The sequence below is a fragment of the Eubalaena glacialis genome, chromosome 14 (genome assembly GCF_028564815.1).
Source record: "Eubalaena glacialis isolate mEubGla1 chromosome 14, mEubGla1.1.hap2.+ XY, whole genome shotgun sequence".
Classification (NCBI taxonomy): domain Eukaryota; kingdom Metazoa; phylum Chordata; class Mammalia; order Artiodactyla; family Balaenidae; genus Eubalaena; species Eubalaena glacialis.
In genome coordinates this window covers 94,199,064-94,219,320 of record NC_083729.1, presented here as the reverse complement: position 1 = coordinate 94,219,320, position 20,257 = coordinate 94,199,064, and the positions used below count along the sequence as shown (strand labels likewise).

At 54.2% G+C, this 20,257-nt stretch overlaps 1 protein-coding gene across 1 annotated transcript in view; it reads right to left on the bottom strand.

Moving 5' to 3' along the window:
* Nucleotides 1-20,257, bottom strand: part of SH3RF3 (SH3 domain containing ring finger 3) — a 218,669-nt gene that overhangs the window by 32,320 nt on the left and 166,092 nt on the right. Inside the window, exon 11 of the mRNA XM_061210569.1 lies at nt 10,467-10,726. Coding sequence (XP_061066552.1) covers nt 10,467-10,726 — 260 coding nt within the window. The remainder of the gene's footprint in view (nt 1-10,466; nt 10,727-20,257) is intronic.

Here is a 20,257-nt window from a genome sequence, read left to right as displayed (position 1 = left end):
AGTATAAATCATTGGCAATGTAGTGGGGTCCTTCCTCAAGGGGACCTGGCTTCCCCTTCACTGAAGGGGTTCTGGGTCTGGAAGTCAGAACTGACCGCGGGGCCGTGCCTCTGTCTTTGTGACCCAGGTCAGACTTCTGCTCACCAGACCCAGAGCTCTGCTGCTGACACGGGTGGAGCCTGAATTCCATCGCCTGCTCAGCTGCTTCTCTCCTGGGGCACCAGGGTCCATCATCCAATGCCGTGGGTTTCTTCTGATGGATGGTTTGACGCTGCTGCCCACTGTGGGAACTGTGCCCGCCTTGTCCTTGGCAAGTAACCGCTGCCACTTGGTCCCTGCTGCCCCAGACCCAATCACCCTGTTGCTTTCTGGTTTCCTAATTCGTGCCCAGTTATCACTGTGGGGTCTGGCCTACGCAGGGCAGCAATCACAGAGCCCTCCTCACAAATCACTTCTCTCCATCCTGGGTGGGTGGGCAGGTCTTATGAGATAAACCCACGCGGACTCCAGCCTCCCTCTCTGCCTCTGCCATGAGCCATGGCAGCTCTGGCATTTCAGCCTAATTGGCTGTATGTCACCTTCTGGTCCATGTTTCAGCCGAACAACCAACCAAACAGAGCCTTTCTAATCCCTTTAGGTGAGTCCAGGGCAGGCCGTAGGGTTTGGGAGCAAAGCCCTGCTAGCCTCTTCAAATAACTACTCTCCTCTTGAGAAACAGCTCTTGGCTGCTACTGGGCCTTAGCAGAGACTGGATGCTTGATCACGGGTCATCACGGTACCATGTGACCAAGCTGCCCATCATGAACTGGCTGTTATCTGACCCACAAGGCCATAAACTTGGATGTGCACAGCAGCACTTTACCACCACATGGAAGTGATAAATATGTGATCAGGCCCTGAGGGCACAAGGAAGCAGGCCCTGAGGGTAGAAGGCCCAAGCAGGCCCTGAGGGCACAAGGAAGTCACATGAAGAAGTGGCCCAAGGGCCCATGGTCCCCACCCCTGCTACACTGCCTTCTCTCCCAGCCTGAACCTAGCCTCCTGAGGAAGTTCATTCCCTACAATCAGTAACAGAGGAAGTGAAGCCTCGGGTCGGTTTACAGCTGGTTCTGCACGGTATGCGGGCAGCCCTTGAGAGTGGACGGCTGCAGCTTGACAGCCCCTTCTGGGACGTCCCTGAAGGACAAGGTGAAGGGCAGTCCTCCCAGGGGAAGGGCAGTCCTCCCAGGGGACAGGACCTCAGGCCATGCATCTGGTTGTGCGCTTTGACCGGAAGGTGCAGTGGCTGGATTGTGTGATTATAAACTGAGTCACGGGCTGTGGCCAGTGGTTTGGCTGGACCGTCAGGGACTTGGAAGGAACATGGTGGAAAACTGGTGACAAGGAGGTGTGGGAAAGTGGTTTGTGGACAGACCTCTCCGAATGGGCAGAAAATACAGAGATACATTTGTGTCCCACGTGGATGCTCACAAGGGCGACCTCGGCAGGGAAGGGTTTCCACGACCCGTCCTGTGGACACCAGTCAGCCTCTTTCCGCAGCCAGTCCTGTCAAAGTGGCCGTGGCGGCAGGGATGGAGATGACGTGTAGGCTCAGTATCATGGGCGTCCACTCACCAAGGCCTCCCCGGCTGTGGCCACTGCCAAGTGCCCTGTCTGCCAGCAGCAGAGACCAGCACTGAGCCCCTGACACAGCCCATCCTCTGGGTGGTCAGCCAGCTCCCCGGCGGCAGGCTGGTTTCACTGGACCACTTCCACCACGGAAGGGGCAGCGTTCAGTTCCCACCGAAATAGCCACTCATTCTGGATATGGAGCTGCCTTCCCCGCATGCGGTGCTTCTGCCGAAACTTCCCCCTGTGGACTTGTGCAATGCCTTAATTACCCGCACGGTATCCCACACAGCACTGCTTCTGATCAAAGAGCTCACTCCACAGAAAACGAAGCGTGTCAGCGGGCCCCTGCTCATGGAGTTCACCAGTCTCACCGTGTTCCTACGGTCCAGAAGAAGCCAGCCTGACAGAGAGGTGGAGTGGCCTTTTGAAGATCTGGTTCCAGGACCCACGAGTCTCGATCCAGGAGACCCCACGGGGCGTCTCAGTGTCACCACGCCCTGTGCTCAAGGTCAGTGGGAAACAAAGGCTGACGGCCGTTGTTTCCCCAGGCAGGCAGGACCGTTGACGACCCAGACCCTTCAGGAATGGAGCCCTGAGTCACCACCAGGTCAGAAGCACGGCAGCCAAGCTGCTTGCTGAGGGCGAAGGGGAGACGGAGCGGGTGGGGGGAGAAGGTGGATACAGAGACCAGGGCTGTAGTCGGCATGACGGTTTCCTCCTCGTTCTGTTAGGAATATGGCTGTGTGTGTAGGTGCACCCGTAAGATACCCTTGTTTCTTCACTCTCCCATCCCTCATGATGGAACATCAGCGGTGCTGACTTTACAGCGCAGCGTTTCAGTTACAGGACACCAAGGAGGAGCGCGAGCGTCACGGAGGACTTGGCGTGCTCCCTGGGGAGCGTCGCGCGTTTCAGTGGCTCACAGCGCAGCGGTCTCACGCACGTCAGCAGGAGCGAGCTCCGCCACTGACCGTATGTGCAGACAAGGCTGGGTCACAGAGTTGGGCCCGGGTGCCAAGCTGACGAGGGTGGATTGCGACGGTCAGTCTGCGCGGCAGCTTGGTCAGGCTGTGCGGCCAGCGGTCAACCGCTCGTCTGGATGCTGTGGGGAAGGACCGTCGCAGACGTGATTCACTCCCACAACCGGGGGCTTTAGGGAAGGGGGCGCCTTAGAGCGTGTGCCTCGGTGGTCTGGGTGGCCGGTGTCAGCGGTCGAGGGCCTGGAGGGCAAGCGAGGTTTCCTAGGGAAGACCTTCTGCCTTGAGACGGTGTGTCAACTCCAGCCTGCGTCCCAGCCTGTCGGCCCCACGTGGGCTCGCCGTTAGAGTCAGGCCCCCCGATGAGTGTTTCCACCCGCACCTCTCTCTCCTGTCGGTTCCGCTCCTCTGCAGAACTCGGACTGAACAAACTGATAATTAATTTTTTAGTCGTTAGCAGAAGATGTTATTCCCATCTTAGTATTAAACAAGCTGAAATCTTTGGGATTTGTTTAAGGTGATAAAAAGTGAGGACGTGAGGACTTCCCTGGTGGCACAGTGGATAAGAATCCGCCTGCCAACGCAGGGGACATGGGTTTGAGCCCTGGTCCGGGAACATCCCACATGCCGCGGAGCAACTAAGCCCGTGCGCCACAACTACGGAGCCTGCGCTCTAGAGCCTGTGAGCCACAACTACTGTACCCCGCGTGCCACAACTACGGAGCCTGCGCTCTAGAGCTGACTCAATCTGCATGACAGACTGGAAAAAAATCTCCCACGTCTTTATGAGGACACAGTGATCACGGAAGGCGGCACCAGTGGTGGAATTCCGCACAAGAGAATCCAACCTGAGGTGGGATCACCCGTGGCCACTCGGACACACCGGACGTCCACCTTACACACCCACTAGCAAGCTCTCATGGCTGCCCTGGGTGTCCAGGTGTGAAATCCGCCCCCATCCTGATTAGTTACAGTAACTTCTGCCCTCTGGGGAGAGCTACAGAACGACTATTACAGGTGATTCACAAATTCTTTTCCATTTCTAGAGTTTATTGCTATTTTAAAAATGAATTTTGGTTTATTGTTTTGCAGCAGAAACCCAATTTCTGACTGGAATAGTTTTCTTGGGCGCCATCCATCCTTCATGCTCAATGTCAGGTGTGAAACTGACAACTTAAAAAAAACCCTTTCTACCCGTGTTTCTTGGTGGACACAGGAAATGGAGCCTCCGGTGAGGAGATGAACATGTACCATTTCACAAACAGAATGCCAACTAACCTGGCTTCATCTCAAGTAGCCTACGTGTCTCGATTTGGCAACATTAAGTGTCCTTTTTCTGAAACTGCAAAATCAAATCCGCTTTTAATTTTTCCTTAGAAGCCTTGGGGATACAAGTTTTACATCTGTATCTATCCCACAATTCTTATGGGATCTGGCCTTCAATGAACTATCAAATTCCTAAGAATGATCTCCAATAGTTTTGTCCAAATACCTGTGCTAAGCATGTATGAGATTAACTCACTTCCCCCCTCCAAACCCCAGGGTGGGGGATGCCATTGTGCCATCTTACTGATGGGGAAACTGCGGCAGAGGAAGCTCGCCCGAGTCCTCACAGCAGGCTGCCTCACCCCAGCCTCACCTCCATACTTATTCATCCATTTGTGCCTTCTTTCTCCAAATTCAGGTTTCACTGGTTATGTAGTAGTTTTGGCTCCTGCTTCCTCCCCCATCCTCCGCTGTACCCTGAACACCTGGGCACCCAGAAGGAGAAGCTGCCCAACAGGGCAGAGGAGAGGGTGTGGGCCCTCACTGGCCAACAGGGCCTGGCTTTACTGCCAGTGGTTACTAGATGCCTGACCTTGGACCCTCATGTGCACATCTGTGCCCTGAAAGGCTCACCAGCACCGCACCAAACTGAGACCCAAAAGTAGCTGGATTGAGTCTCAGCCCAGGACAAAGGCCAGGGGCAGTAAAAGGAGAACTGGGGGTGGCCAGGCCTTCCTGGGAGAGAGCAAAGGAGAAGGTCCCAGGCTGCCTCTGAGTTCTCTGCTGACCCAGGAGGCCCCATCCTGTCCCACTCAGGGCCTGTGCCCTTGTCACAGGGAGGGACGCTCCAGTGGCATATCCCCTCCAAAAATAAGTCGCCTGTAAAACCTCTGATGTCGCTGTTTTGACAGCTGGGATTCGTGCTTTCAGGATGGGCTCATTTTCTGCCTGAAGGTGACTTATCCACCACATGCCAGCTCTCCTCCTCCCACAGAGGGCAGTCCAGCCACAGGGAGTCGAGGGGAAGGCCTGAAGTCGCCGGGGCTCCAGCGGCCCAGGGCATTCAGCAAAGGGCCCTCCGCCCCGCCAGGGCACCAACCCCAGCGCCGGTGCAGGCTGCCCAGCACGCGTGTCCCCGGGAGGACGCAGGCTTCCATCGACCACAGCTGACCGGATGACGGCCAGACTTCTCAGCGACTCATTCATGAAGCGGACAGGGTTCCCAAAGCCCTTGAGAATGTGCCACCTGGGCCGTGGGCTCAGCGGAGCTTCACGCGTAATCTGATTCCACTGCAGCCACACCTGAGGCGCAGCACTGATCGCGGGGCTCCCCGTGTTTGGGTCTGTCCTCCCCCAGGAGATCAGTGTGAGGACGGGGCCTGCAGTGGACTCCAGTCCTGGTGCGGTCAGACCCGGCCCACTCCCCCCGGGTTTAAGGTCTGCAGGACGCCACCCCCACCCCCGCTGGTGGGGCTGGCGGGGCTGAAGCAGCCAGCATGTGATGCGGGAAGGCACTGCCTGTCTCACAGCTGGAAGCACGCTGGCAGCGACCAATCCATTGGTTACAGAGCGGCGGCAGCCCCCTCGCAGTCCACGTGTTAGGAACAGCACAGGCAACGGCTTGCTTAGTGCAGTGAGGCTCGGTGGGGGAAACAAATTCACAAACCAGTGGTTCTTCGCTTTAGGAAAAGCTGCCTGGTTGTTCTAAGAGCTTCATCTTCAAGATTTCTTCAGATTGCACAGTCCTGAGTTTTCACTAAATGTATCATTGTAACACTCCCATCGTATATACACACACTTTTAATCGGGGGGTGTGGTTAATAAAGGACCATTCCCCTGCACTCCCATTTCTACGAGGTCCTGATGGCAGGCAGGCCCGCCTGCTACTGTCCTGGCTGTCAGCCCAAACCCGTCCCCCAGAGACTTAGCCACAAAGGCCACACCTTGTGAGTGGGCTCGGTTGAGCGGTTCACTACTGCGGGGCCCCCTACAGCTGCACTCGAGTCGTGCGGAACCAGAAGGCAGACAGCCCAGCTCACAGACCCCTTTCCTGGGCTGACCTCAGGGCCTCCTGCCAGCAGTTACCCTGGACTTCTCACCCCTCAACTCCTGGACGAGCCAAAAACACCGGAGGTCACGGCCTCCTGGGGATGGGGAGGCCACCAAAGTCAGCGCCCTGGATCCCAGACGGCACTGAGACCAGAGTTAGGCTGGCTCCACTGCCAATGCTCTGTGACCCCAGGCAAGTGCCAGCACCTCTGAGCCTCAGGAGGATCACCAAAAATGAACATTTTAATGCAAACATCTTTAGAGGCTCTTTCCAGTTCCAATATGCTATTGCTTTGCGAAACGGAAACTCGCTCATCCATCAGCAGAAAGTTAACTTTCTTCTGGCCCATAAAGTAAAGAATTTCCCACAAGTCACACGAGTGAAACTCTCCTGGCAGCAGTTTTTCTGACACTCGTCAGTCAACAAATGTCACCAGGCCTTCTATGCACTCAGCACCCTCCAGGATCTGCCAGTCAGAGCCCTGAGACTATCTGAAATAAGTTTTAAATCAGGACTGAGCACAAAACAACAGACGCCCCCAAATACGCAGACCCCTCCTGTGTGCTGGACCTGTCGACCTCCTGCTGTGTGTCCTACTCTGTCTAAAAGCACGCTGGTCCAAACCCACTAAGCTGGTTTCGTAACGCATGACGGGTTGTTTCAAACTCGGGGCCACAAGGAAGACCCTCGGCACGCTGGTGCCACGGAGAGCACGGCCAGAGCCAGGCTCCAGCAGGAGGTCAGCGGGAAGGTGAGGACGCAGGGGCGGAGGGGGCGGTGAGGGTCCTTGGTCAGGCCTGGCCCCTGACAACTCCAGCCGGGCAGCCGCGCTGACTTGAGCCGCCTGCCGCCCCCCAGTGGCTCTTGGGCTCCCCCCCTTCAGGCCGCTTCCTCTGGCCCTCGTTCGGCTACAGCTCCCAGGAGGCCTCCCAGTCCCAAGGCGCCCCTGCTCCCTGTCCTCAGGCCTGCCGAGTCCACGTGCCCGTCCTGGACTCCGCCTGCCCCCTCGCCGTCGGCCCAGTGCCCAGCGCTCTGCCTGGCCTGGCGCCCGCCGTGTGACAAACAGACAAGCGAGTGGGGAGTGACGTCCAGCTGGCCGGCCAGGGGAGGGCTCTAGCGCCAGATGCTCTCGGCTGCAGGGCGACCGCGAGCTGCTTCCACCTTCCTGGGGGCCCAGGACTCCCCTTTCTGATGACCTTCCCTGGAGTCATCCCGAGGGATAAGGATCCCCACCACCTGGTGCTAACGTGCTCATAAAACCTTGAAGACAGGAAACAGCCGCTGAGGGACATGAGAGGTGAAATCTGGTAGTTGTTTCAAGCACAAAATAGATTTTCTAAGTGCAAAAGGGTTAACTGAAATCCTACAGAGCACCTTCTTAAAAGGCTTCCAAGATTTGGTTCCTGCTCTGCGATTTCTGGGTGCCACAAAGATGACCCCAAAAGTAGGATCCCTCCTTCAGAAGCACTAGATCCAAGTCCTTCAACGGGAAGATATGACTCCCACCTGCTGCACCTTCCGAAGACGAAACCTCCCTGTCTCCACTGCTGGGGTCTTCCCCACGCCCTGGGGGCCTCTAATCCTTCCACCCCTGGGGGCTGGGGGATCCCACACTCAACAGCTGCCCCAAGGGTCTGCTTCAGACTGGCAGCTTCGAAGTACATGTACTTCCAGGTCTCCTTGGAAGCACCGGCCCCTCCCATCCAGGGCCACCCCAGGCAGACCCATCCCCAAGCAGAACAGATGCCTGGCCGGGCCAAGGGACCCAGGTTCTGGGAGAGTCTGAGGTGCTGGATCAGAACCAGCTCACCCAGGCCCCCCCGGCTCCACACTCCGCCCTGCATTCCCGGTCCTCATCCCTGTGGGCTGGAGGGCCGTGGCCACGGGCTCACTGCAGCCCGTGGAGCTGCTCTGTGCCGGCGGCCCGGCCACAGGGCAGGCCCTGCAGGGAGCGGGTGCGACCAGGCCGGGGGCCGGGAAGAGCGCTGGGAGAGCGGCTGGGGGGCGCACACACTGGCTCAGGGCCCTCCTGCCAGCATGTGAGTCTCTCTGACCCCCACCCCCGGGGGCCGAGCAGGGCCCACGTGCAGGGCCCGCCTGGAGCAGGGCTGACAGGCCCGACCCCCAGGGGCACAGCTAGCGACGCCCGCCTGCCAGGGACCCCCAGCAGCACCTCCACACGCAGGGCCGCTGCGCTCGGAGGGCCAGATGGAATTTCAGCGGACCTCGGCACCGGGAACGCGGGCGCTGAGGTTCGGGTCTCTGCGGACGGTGCGGGTGGAGCTCACTGCCTTTTCCTGAGGAAAATTCAGTAACAGAAACAGCCTGGAGAATACTGCCAATTACCTTAAAAAAGCCTTTTGCCGTAATTAAACACGTGTGCACCTACGATGGGCTCACCCAGCGATAGACGGGAAGCAGCCCGCCGCGCTCTCAGGGGGTGCAATCTGCGGCTCTGGTCTCAGAGGGGCAGGGTCAGCCCAGGGCCCCGCGGACAGGCCCCCGGCGCCCAGCTCGCCCTGAGTTCCCTCCAACGGCCGCCGCCAGCCCTGCTGCCAGAAACGGCAGCTGCGGCGCTTTGCGCTTCACTCTAAATTGGGAAAAATTCAACTGGGGGTGCAGGAGGGAAAACACCCACAGGTGCCTTTTCAGACCGGTGCTTCTTCTCGCTGTGTCTGAGAGGTGAGAAAAGCAAGCCACACAGACGACGGGCTTGTCTCCCGGCTTTGACGCTGCCGGTCACGGCTGCCCCTGCGGACACCTGCCCGCTTCCTGCCACCAGATCCACGGCACCTCTGCCGGGAGCGCAGCGGGAACCCCACACCCCCAGCTCGGCTGGCACGGGCTGCTGCCTGGCCGACCGAGCCGCCTGAGCTGAGGTGACGCGGCCGTTCCTCGTTAGGCGGGAGCTGCTGGCGGAGCGTGGGCCTCGAGCGAAGCCAAGCGCCCCTAAGAGCGGAGCCAGCGACCACGGAGGAGGGCGGAGCGGTATCACTCCCCACGAGGCCCCCAAACACCCGACCCCGCTCAGGCAGCAGCCCCGTCTCTTTCACAAACTAGAAGGGGGGAACTTGCGGCCAAGAACCAGAATCGGTCACGGAGCTACCACGGCTCTTCCCTTTCCGAGTCAGAGGTCCCAGGGAGCTTGCCCTCCAGGAAGGTCGTCCAAGTGAGAGGGTGGGACCACCCGCCCTCCTCGGGAGACCCGGTTACGTCTCCCGCCCGGGCAGCGAGGTGGGAGGAGTGGACCACGACGGGTGACCTTCAAGCAGACGTGGACGCAAAACACAGAGCAAGGAGTCCCTTCATGCCCAGGCACCTGCCGGTCTCAGGAGGAGGCAGCCGTCATGGCCAAGACGGAGGCCTCTCCCTCTCCAGGGAGCGTAGGGAGAGCATCCCTCTGGACCAGGGGACAGGCGGTGAGGAGGCCTGAGCATCTCTGCTCAGGTGCCTGGGCCCCGAGAGCACGGGGTGGTAAGGGGTGGGTGTGCCTCTGGGGTCCCAGGCAGACAGCCTGAGCCATCTGGATTGGGTACCGTCCCCGAGGGAGAGGAGAGGCTGCCATCTAGGTCGAGGGGCACACTCTAATCAAAGGCTGGCTTTATAGTGAGAGGTTTGAAAACATCCACAGACCGTGGCAAAGCCAAGAGAGAGTGAGAACAAGCCGCTTCGAGAGCAAAGCCAATAAAGGGAGTGGCCCCTGCCGGGGACCCAGCCCACTCTCCAGCACAACCCGGGCAGCGCCGAGGCCTGACCACCTGACACGTCTCACTGGCTTTGGATGTGAAAGAGGTAAAACAGCTCGTCAACAATTTTTTATACAGATCGCGTGGTGAAATGATAACGTTTCTGGATATTGGGTTTAATAGATTATACCATTAAAATGAACTCCATGTTTTATCTTATTTTTAAATTGTTTTAACTTTCAAAAATGTGACTTACTGGAAGATTGTAAGTTACATATGTGGCTTGAATTATGGTTTCGTGGGACAGCAGTGACTTAGAAATCTGGACTCTCGTGGTGGCTCACCTGAGGTCTAGCTGGTGGCAATGGAGGCAAGCTCCCTGGACTCGGATTTCTTTCTGAAATCAGCCCAACTTCCTTCACAGTTAAAGAAGAGCTGAAATGCCATCCACACCCACTAGGAGGCTGGCCGCCTCCTCTGGCTGCTGCCCCGTGGCTGAGTGGGTTGTGCACTGCACGAGGACGGCACATTGAGGGAGAAGGCCCTGCTCACGTGGCACATGAGTAGATCCGTGGATTTGTTCTTAGAGATCCTGGCACTTGGCAGAAGGTGTCTAATCCCAGCAAAGTGAGTAGTTTACAATGACTTTGCAACAGGAGGAACGAAGCATCTTGAGGGGGCACTTTTTCTCATGTGCGAGAAAACCAGCTGGGCTCCGGTCAGCCCTCCCCGAACCTGCGGCCACCGGAGCACCACCGCTTTGCGAGCTTGGCCTCCCTGTGTCACGCGCCCGGTGCCCGCACGCGAGGATTGGCGTCTGATGCCCAAAAGGGACGACAACCAGCCGGGCCCGGGCGCCCAGGGTGGGCCACTTACCCTTTCGCTTCTCCTCTCGTCGGGTCTACCTCCTGCACTGGTGGGGCTGGGTGCCGACCGGCCGCCGGCAGGGCCCGCTCCGGCCTCCCCGTTGAGGTGGACGGCGCTGACGTTGGGAGGAGTGACGGCCGAGGCTGCCGACGTGAGCGGGATGGCTGGCCGGGGGCTGTGCTGCGGGGACCCCACGGCGGGCAGGCTCTGGGCGCGCAGGGGCGACACTGCAGCGGTGGGCCGGCCCTGGGCCTGGGCCGGGTGGGCAGCTGGGAGAGAGGGGTGGAGAGAGCAGGGGGAGGTGAGTCTGCAGCCGGCAGCGTGGGGGCCACGGCCCGCCCTCCACCCGCACCTCTGCTGAGTCTCCAGCCCCAGCCGCAGCCGCAGGCGGGGCAAGGAGGCCTCTGCGCAGCCGGCCGCCCCCGCCGCACCAGGAGCCGGGAGGCGGCCTCTGAGGCTGCCGCAAACGAGGCCCTTCCCAGTTTCTCCCGTCTTTGAACTGGTGTTCTCTGCTGTAAGGAACCAGTACGCTCGGGAGGGTTTCAGAACCACCCCGTTCGGCCCTTCATAGACCTGAAGCCCGTGCAGGAGCCCGGAAGAGGCCCGGGGAGGCCCTGGGCTGCCGGGCACCGCTGCGCATGAGAGGACCCCTGTGGACAGCGCGGCCCCGGTCGGCCTCCACCCGCAAGTGGAGCGGCCCAGCCCTCGGCCGCCACGCCCGCCGCTCGAGCTGGCCGAGTGGGGGCGGTTGTGTGAGGATCCACGGACCGATGGCTCACCGTCCGTCTCCCCACTCCAGTGTAAGCTCCACGGGTGGGACTTTCGTGTCTAATTCACTAACGTATTCCAAAGAGCTGGAACAGTGCCCGGCACGTAGTAGGTGCTTAATAAGATTCGTTCGGAATGAACGAGTCTTTGAGAAAGGAGAACCCTGGCTAAAACATCTCTACAGATTTCCCAGAACTGAACGGCTGGAGAAGAAAACAACACTCCATGAGAGAGAGGCATGGCTCACAACACAGGCCTGTGGCAGGCTCGGAATCCACAGGCCTTCGGTACAATTCACCCTCAACCTCACCCGCCCGGCGGGACCCAGACACACGCGGCCGGCCCATCGCCCTGCTGGGCCTGCTGGTCAGTGACGTCAAAGCAGACGTGGGCTGTCTGAGGACAAACGTGGAGACGCCGTTACTCCCAGCCTCTGCTCCTCCTCTCCTCTCTATCCCGCTGTTTCAGTAGCTCTGGAGCCCCCAGATCCCGCTACCCCGCATGGGTCCACTCTGCCTCCCAGGACCAAGGTCCAGTGGTGCTTTAAAGAGAGCAGGTGAATGAGTAAATGACCTACCTTATCGCCCACTCTGTCCTTTCCTTACTCACAGGCTATCGCTTCCCACTTCATGGATGGAACGGACGCTGGAGACTCCCCCAACATCAGGGCAACCTCTGTCCAGACCCAGCCCCTCAGCCTCCAGGGTGCAGGGTCCCACGGGGCGACCCTTCACCCTCACTGACACCTCCCACACCCCATCTCTCCTGTCCTCAACTCCGCCCCTCCTATAACTGACTAACCAGCCCGAGGCCCTCCTCCCATACCCCCTCCTCTCTACCGGCACCTCCTTTCCTGCTGCCTTGACCCCTAGGTGCTCGGAACAGTGTCCACATGGCCCTTCCTTCCTTTTCCCTCGACTCTCTGATGGGCCTGTGTTTGGTGTCTGCTCGTCCTCTGAGGCTTGACGGTTACGGCGAGTTCGGGTTTGCGTTTGTGGCTGTGATTCCACCTCACACGAGGGCCCGTCTTCCGTCTGGGGGACCCCGCCGTGATCATCCTCGAGGATTCTCTCTCCCGGCCTCTGCTCTCTGCTTCTGAAAGTCGTGTTAGAAGTCATCTGGAGCTCGGCGTCCACCCCGTGTGTACTTTCTTGTCGTTTCGCCTCTGCTCCATCTCTGGACAAGCTCCTCTGCGGGGCTCCCAGGGTGGCCAAGTCCATCTCAGCTGTGTCCAGTCCAGAGCGTGTGTCACCCACAGAGGTTTCGTATTTAAATATATGTTTCCTTTCCAAAGTTTCAAGTTGCTTCTGTCCTATCCAGTGGTTTCTGATTCACATCCATCTACCTGCTGTTTTACTTTTCTTCTTCATAATACTATTTTTTCTTCTTTTTGGTGGGATGGACATTATTCCTTCTTTTTCCTCTTGGAGGAGCTGAAATGTGCCGATTTCAAAGCCTTCTTTTGTTCTCCTGCCCGTTCTTCAGGCTGCTGGCTTCTGTGATGCAGGACTTTCCCACGAGCTGAGTGCAGGCTCGCCCTGAGCGTGAGTGTCTCGCTGCCCTGTTTCCCCCCTTTTATCCCCTCCTGCAGTTTTGTTGCTGCTTCTGCCTGGCCTCTGGGACCTCCCTTCAGAACCAGGTGTAATCGGGTGGCTTGAGTCTGGTCCTGTAGGAAAGGTGCAGATCTAGCCCTCAGGCCAGAGCCAGACTCAGCTCCAAGTCCAGGTGGGGCTCCATTCCCTCCCTCATCCCAGGCAGGGGCTCCGTACTGACCACTCCCAGGAGGGGGCTCAGCCCTTAGACCAGTGCACCTGGCTTGGATCCCTGACGCCCTCCAGGGGCTGCCTGTCCGTGTTCTCCTGCAGGAGGGGAAAGCCACCACCACCTGCTTCATCCCGGAACCCAGGAGGCCAGCGTATCAACTCTCTCGTGTCCCATTTGTTTACATCCAGAGTTGCTTCTTCAAGTATCAAAAACCAACCAACGTCTCTGTGTTCAGAGCAGAAGGGGGTGGGATTTCCACATGAATCACTCTTCCAGGCTTCCAGGAGTCCTCGACTCACTTCTGTCTCCTGAAATACGGTTTCTCACCCCATCATTCCATCAAATGTATCTGGACAAGATCAACTATGACTCCCCTGTCACCAAACTTAATGGACACTTTTCTGTTTTCAGAAAAAGTATCTATTGATCTAGCCATTTGTCTTCACACCAATATCACACTGATCACTGTGGCTTTTTAATATGTCTTGAAATCAGTGTTAGCTTTCCAATTTTTTCTTTTCAAGGTTGTTTTAACTATTCTAGGTCCTCTGCATGCCTGTATGAATCTGGGAACCAGATTGTCAATTTCTACCAAAAAGTTGGGTGAGATCTTGATTGGTATTCCATTGAAGCTATAGGTCAGTTTTTGGCGAATAGACACCTTAACAATACTGTTTTCTCACTCCTGAATAAAGTATACCTCTCTACTTATTTAAGACTTCTTTCTTTCTTTAACTTGCAATATTTTGGAGTGTTCATTGTGCTGGTCTTACTCATCTTTTGTCAGATTTATTCCTAAGTAATTTATATTTTTGATGCTATTAAAATTGGTATCATTTTTTAAATGTCAATTTCCAATTATTCATTGCTGGTGTAGAGAAACAAAACTGACTTTTGTATATTGATCTTGTATCCTGTAACCTTGCTGAAACTAATTTATTGTCTCTAAAAAAATCTTTGTCTGTGTCTGTGTGTGTGTGACTGTGAATTCCTTAAGGTTCTCTATGTACAAGATCACGTCATCTGCAAACACAGATGGTTTTACTCTTTCCTTTCCCATCTCCACACCTCTTCTTCCTCTGCCTTGACTAACTGCTCTGGCTAGAACTTAACAGCACAATGTTGAATAGAACTGGTAAGAGTGGACATCCCTACCTTGACGCTGACCCTGGGGAAAGCTTTCAGTTTGTTTTTTTTTTTAAATTAATTTTATTTATTTTTGGCTGTGTTGGGTCCTTGTTGCTGCACCCGGGCTTCCTCTAGCTGCGGCGAGTGGTGGCTTCTCTTGTTGCAGAGCACAGGCTCTAGGTGCGCGGGCTTCAGTAGTTGTGGCGCATGGGCTTAGTTGCTCTGCGGCAGCATGGGGGATCTTCCCAGACCAGGGCTCAAACCGGTGTCCCCTGCATTGGCAGGTGGATTCTTAATCACTGTGCCACCAGGGAAGTCCCAGCTTTTAGTTTCTCACCATTAAGTCTGAGGTTAGCTGTGGGTTTTCACAGATACCCTTTATCAGGCTGAGAAGCTCACTTCTCTTTTCTCATTTTCTGAGAGTTTTAATGTGCAGACGTGCACAGCGCAGCAAAAAAACTTGAGTCATTTGATGCACATCTTTGTTCTGAATCTTACTCTGTCAATTTATGTTGGATTTTGTCAAAATTTTTTTCCACATCTACTGAAATGATATTATGTTCATTTTTGAGTTTGTTAATACATTGAATTGTATTGACTGTCAAACATTAATCAAACCTTAAGTTCCTGGGATAAACTCTACTTGATCATGATGTATTATCCTTTTTACTTATCGCTGTATTTGACTTGCTAAAATTTTGCTGAGAATTTTTACACCTATGTTTTGAGTGATATTGGTCTGTAGTTTTACTTTTTAATGTCTTTGCCTGGTTTTGTTATGAGAGTAATGCTGACTTCATAGAAAGAGTTAGGAAGCATTCTCTCTTCTTTTCAATTTTCTGGAAGAGTTTCCGTAGAATTGTTATAATTCCTTCCTTAACCAATAGGTATAATTCATCAGTGAAGCCACTTAGGCCTGGAGTTTTCTTTGTGAAAGGTTTTAAACTAATTCAATTTCTTTAATAAATAGAGGTCTATCCAGATTTTTTAGTTCACCTTAAGTTATCAAATTGTGTCTTTTAAGAAATATATCCATTTTGTCTAATTTGTTAAGTTTATTGGCATAAAGTTTTTTAAAATAATAATCCCTTATCATTCTGTAGAATCTGAAGTGATGTCAGTTTTATTATCCATGGTATTGATAACTTGTGTATCTCTCTTTATTCTTTATCCATCTGTCTAGAGGTTTATCAATTCTGAATCAATTTGGATCCTGACTCCGTCACCTGTTAGTCAGGCAGCCTCAGGCAAGTCACTTAATACTTCTGAACCTCATTTTCTCTTTTGTAAAAGAAAGAAAATAGAATCTACCCTGATGGGCTGTTTTTAGTATTTAAGATTGTAGTCTGTGTGAGACGCACACATCTCACTTAGGGGCCACAGCTCAGTATTCACTAATTCAGTGCTCATGGAAACCTTACAGAACACCATAAAACCACAGAGACTGCGAATAATGGGATCAACTGTGTGTCCTTCTAATTTTAACTGATTTATGGTTTTATATTTAAAGTATTAAAATCTGTTTTCTGTTCACAGCATATGGTTGGGTCTTTTTTGGTTTTTTTTTCCGTAACAATCTCTGAATTCTACTTGAGGCTATTCAGATGATTTGTATTTAATGTGATTATTTATATGATTAGGTATAAACCTACATTTTACAAGTTTTCTATCTGACCCATGTACTTTGTTCCCGTTCCCCTCTTTTTACACCTTCTTTTGGATTAATGGAAGTTTCTGTGATTCTATTTTATCGCCTCTGTTAGCCTGTTTGCTGAAACTCTTTGCTTTGACGTTTAGCGGTTGCCTGCGTCTCTAGTTTATGGTCACCTACCTACACGTCCTCACACAGCACACGAATAGACTCAAGACTCCCGACAATGTGCGTGGTGCTTCTGGGCCTCCCCTCCCACCCTCTGTGCATCTGCCATCACATACTTTACTTTTATACACATTTTTAATCCCAAACTGCACTATTTCTATTTTTGTTTAAACAGTCAGTTTTATTTTAAAGATTTTTAAATAGTAAGGAAAAAATCTTATGCATTTATCCATGTAGTTACCATTTCTAGTTCTCCTCATTCCTTTGTATAGATTCCCATTTCCAACTGGTGTCATTTCCCTTCTTCCTAAAGAACGTTGTTCAACATTTTTCATAGTGTGGGTCCATTGGTAATGAAATCTTTTAGCTTTACTGTGTCTGAATGATTCTTTATTTTGCTTTCATTTATGTTTTTTTTTTTTTTTGGCTGCACTAGGTCTTCGTTACGGCACACAGGCTTCTCTAGTTGTGGCACACAGGCTTAGTTGCCCCTCGGCGTGTGGGATCTTAGTTCCCTAACCAGGGATGGAACCCGTGTCCCCTGTATTGGAAGGCAGATTCTTAACCACTGGACCACCAGGGAAGTCTCGCTTTCATTTATGAAAGATACTTTTACTGTGTATAGAATCCTAACTTGACAGATTCATTTCTTTCAGGATTTATTTAGTTTCCTACTGTCTTCTCACTTGCAGTATTGCTGACAAGAAATCTACCTTCATCCTTATTTTTTCCTACTTCACATGTATTTTTTTCTCTTGCTACTTTTAAGGTTTTCTTCATCACAGATTGTGAACGATTTGATGATAATTTGCCTTGGTGTAGTTTTCTCCATGTTCCTTGTGCTTGGGATTCGCCAACTGTCACTGATCTGTGAGTTTATAGTTTTCATCAAATTTAGAACAATTTTGGTCATTATTTCTTCAAATAATTTTTCTGTCCCACCCTTTTCTCCTTTAGTTTGGGGACTCCAGTTAAAAATATATTTGGCCACTTGAAGTTGCCCCATTGCTCACTGATGTTCTTTTAGTTTTAAAAAATTCTCTTTTATCTCTGTTTCATTTTTCATAGTTTCTATCGCTATATCTTCAAGTTCACTATTATTTTCTTAGCAACGTCTAACCTGCCATTAACGCCATCCAGTGTATTCTTGATCTCACACAGTGTAGTTATTTCTTAGAGTTTGATTTTGGTCTTTAAAATATCTTCCATGTTTCTACTTACCTTTCTGAGCATATTGAATGCAATTATAACATCTGTTTTAATATCTTTGTCCACTAATTCAAACATCTATGTCAGTTCTGAGTCAGCTTTGATTGACTGGTTGGTTGATCTCGTCACTGTGGGGCATGTTTTCCTGCTCCTCCCCACGCCCAGTGCTTCTTTACTGCCATCAGACACAGGTGGGACGAGAGCGGTGCTGCCACTACCAGGCGAGGCCCCTCTGCACGGACGGCCCGGTGCCCTGGGAGCCGGCTGGCGGGAACAGGTGCCTTCCAGTTGCGTATCTGCGGACACTGAGAGTGAGGACCCTTTCTGTCACTGTGCTCCTGGCTCCATGCGTTCCTCACACACACCTGCCTATTAGTTCTCAGCATCCTGGTCCAGGGATGCTCTGTACCCGCTGGGCTTTTCTCTCTGTGCAGATCCCTCCCCACTGGGGCTCGGTCACCCAGACCCTCATCCCCGCACCACCCCCTCCAGGGCACCTGCTGGGCTCACCTTCACGACCCTCCGCATGCCAACGCCTGGCCTTCTCTCCAGGCAGCGAGCTGGGATCCTCCTCTTTGCTCTCATCTATCGTGGGTCACTGTCCTTAGTTTTCTAGTATCTAGTGTCTCACAAACCACTGTGTTATATATTTGTCTGCTTTTTCAGTTGTTCTGGTGGGAGGGTAAATCCTGACCTCATTACTTTATCTTAGCCGTAAGCAGAAATCTAGCTTTATCCTTTGGATACAAAAATCTGGTTACATCTATTATTTAAAACCCTTCAGGAGCCCTGCTGCCCTCAGGATAAAAACTGAGGTTCCTGGACACAGTGGAAGAGCCGTCCTGCCCTGCTCCCTCCCGCACTGGGCCCGTTTGGGTCCTCAGGCCCCAACCCTCAGCTGGCTCCGAGCCCCTCCCGCGTTCTACCTCACTCCACCACTGCACGCTCAACTCTGCCGCTTTAAGACCGAAAGTAAACTTTGTCTCTGCAGGGAAACGTCACCAACACCCAGCTTCTCCTTCCTACCTCCGTCTCAGTCACATCCAATTAGATAAAGTCACCCCACGTAGAAACCACGGTCTCTCTCCTCCCCACCCCTCCGCCCGCTCATCCCTCTGCTGGACTCCCTTTCTGCTTTGTCGGCCCACATGCTTCCTATCAGTCCTTTAGGAAGCAAGGCAGCATCACCTCTCGAAGACGGTTCACAGGCCCCTCTGCAGCCGCTCCCACTTTCCTCCCTGGTCTGAGTGAGGTACCCCTCCCACTCCGTGCACCTTAGTACCCCCCAGGCCTTCACCCCAGTGCTTCTCAAATTCCACTGTAAGCATGTGTCTCCTCGTCCTCCTCTCTGAGTGGGGGTAGAAACGGGTTTCTGGTTCTTCTCTGTATGTCTGGACCCCGGCAGAGGCCCCAGGTACCCAGCTCTCTTCCAGCGCTTTTTGCTGATGAGTGAATGGCCGTACAGGGCTCTTGCCCTCCGGTGCCATGGCCGGTGCAATCGGGCCTTTGTTCAACTGCCTGACTTTGGCTCGGGCTGAGAACACCGATGAGGGCCTCTCAGGTGCCTGGGCTGGGGTTTGCGGAAACGGGCAATCACTGCAGTGAGCAGTCCACTGCCTGTGCTGTCAGCAGTGTGTTCTCGCCCTCTAGATGCAGAGTGAAGTGGAAAGTGCCGTGGGAACTCCGTGGCATTTAATTACTGAAATGATTGGGGGGAGCCTACCGTAGCCTGGTTGTGGCAGCACAAGCATGGGGACAAGCCCTGGGCTGGAACGCGCCGGGGAAGCCGTTAAACCATCCTGCGCCTCGCTCTTCCCACACGTAAAATTAAACAGATGGAAGAGCATGCCTGTCACCCGTGGTGGTTACCATGGTGATCGAGGACAGAGACGCAGTGTTGTTCTGCCCTGGCCGTGCCAATTTCTTTCATTCTGCTCTCCTTCCGTTCCATAAATGAGACGGGCAGGTCACGTTCTGCTCTGAATTGGGGAGGGTGCTGTAACGGCGGGCCACGGAAAGGCCACCGCCGGGCACCCGGTGCAGAGCCAGGGCGGCCGTGCTGGAGGCACACCCCGACCTCTCGGGGTCACCAGGCACAGGGAAGTGCGTGAGGCGGGCTGGGCAAGTGGATGAGAGGTTCACAAGCAGAAGGGACCTGGCTTGGGACTCGGGCTGCCCAGAACCTGCTCAGGTGCTCCCAGGGCCTAGGAGACTAGCATCTGGGTGCACGTCTCACCAGTCATGCAGCAGCAGTCAGGGAGCTCCCGGCTCACTTGATCACTAGGCGCTCAGCGGCTGCATCGTAGCCAGAGGCTGAAATAAACACCATCAGCTGCTCTAAGCCAGGGCCAGCTGGAAGGTAACGGCTGGGGCGAGAGGTCTGGCACGGATAATATTCCTGCAGACTCTTTTAGGACAGAGACAACTGGTTCTTCCCCAGGGCCCCGGAGGCCAGTTGCAAGAACAGACCTTACTTTTCATTAATTTAAGCAAAACAACAACAAAAACCCATATATGAAGGACTATAGGCATTTACAGAGTCCCTGGGATGGCAGAGTCAGTCTTGGAGGCTCTACACCAGGGCAGTGCCAAGCCCACCCATGAGGCTTCCTCGGTACAGATCCCACTGCTGCTGTTTGGGAACACCACCCAGCACGAGGCTGAACACCAGGCACCAGAAGTCCGCCCTGCACCCACGGATGACCGGGCACTGGGCACAGGAAGTCCACCCTATACCCACGGATGACTGGGCACTGGGCACAGGAAGTCCATCCTGCACCCACGGATGACCGGGCACTGGGCACAGGAAGTCCACCCTGTACCCACGGATGACCGGGCACTGGGCACAGGAAGTCCACCCTGTACCCACAGATGACCAGGCACTGGGCACAGGAAGTCCACCCTGTACCCACGGATGACTGGGCACTGGACACAGGAAATCCACCCTGTACCCACTATGACTGGGCACTGGGCACAGGAAGTCCACTCTGTACCCACTATGATGGCGCACTGGGCACAGGAAGTGCACCCTGCACCCACTATGACCAGGCACTGGGCACAGGAAGTCCACCCTGGTCCCCTGAAAAGCTGGGTGTTTCACCACCACCTTCGC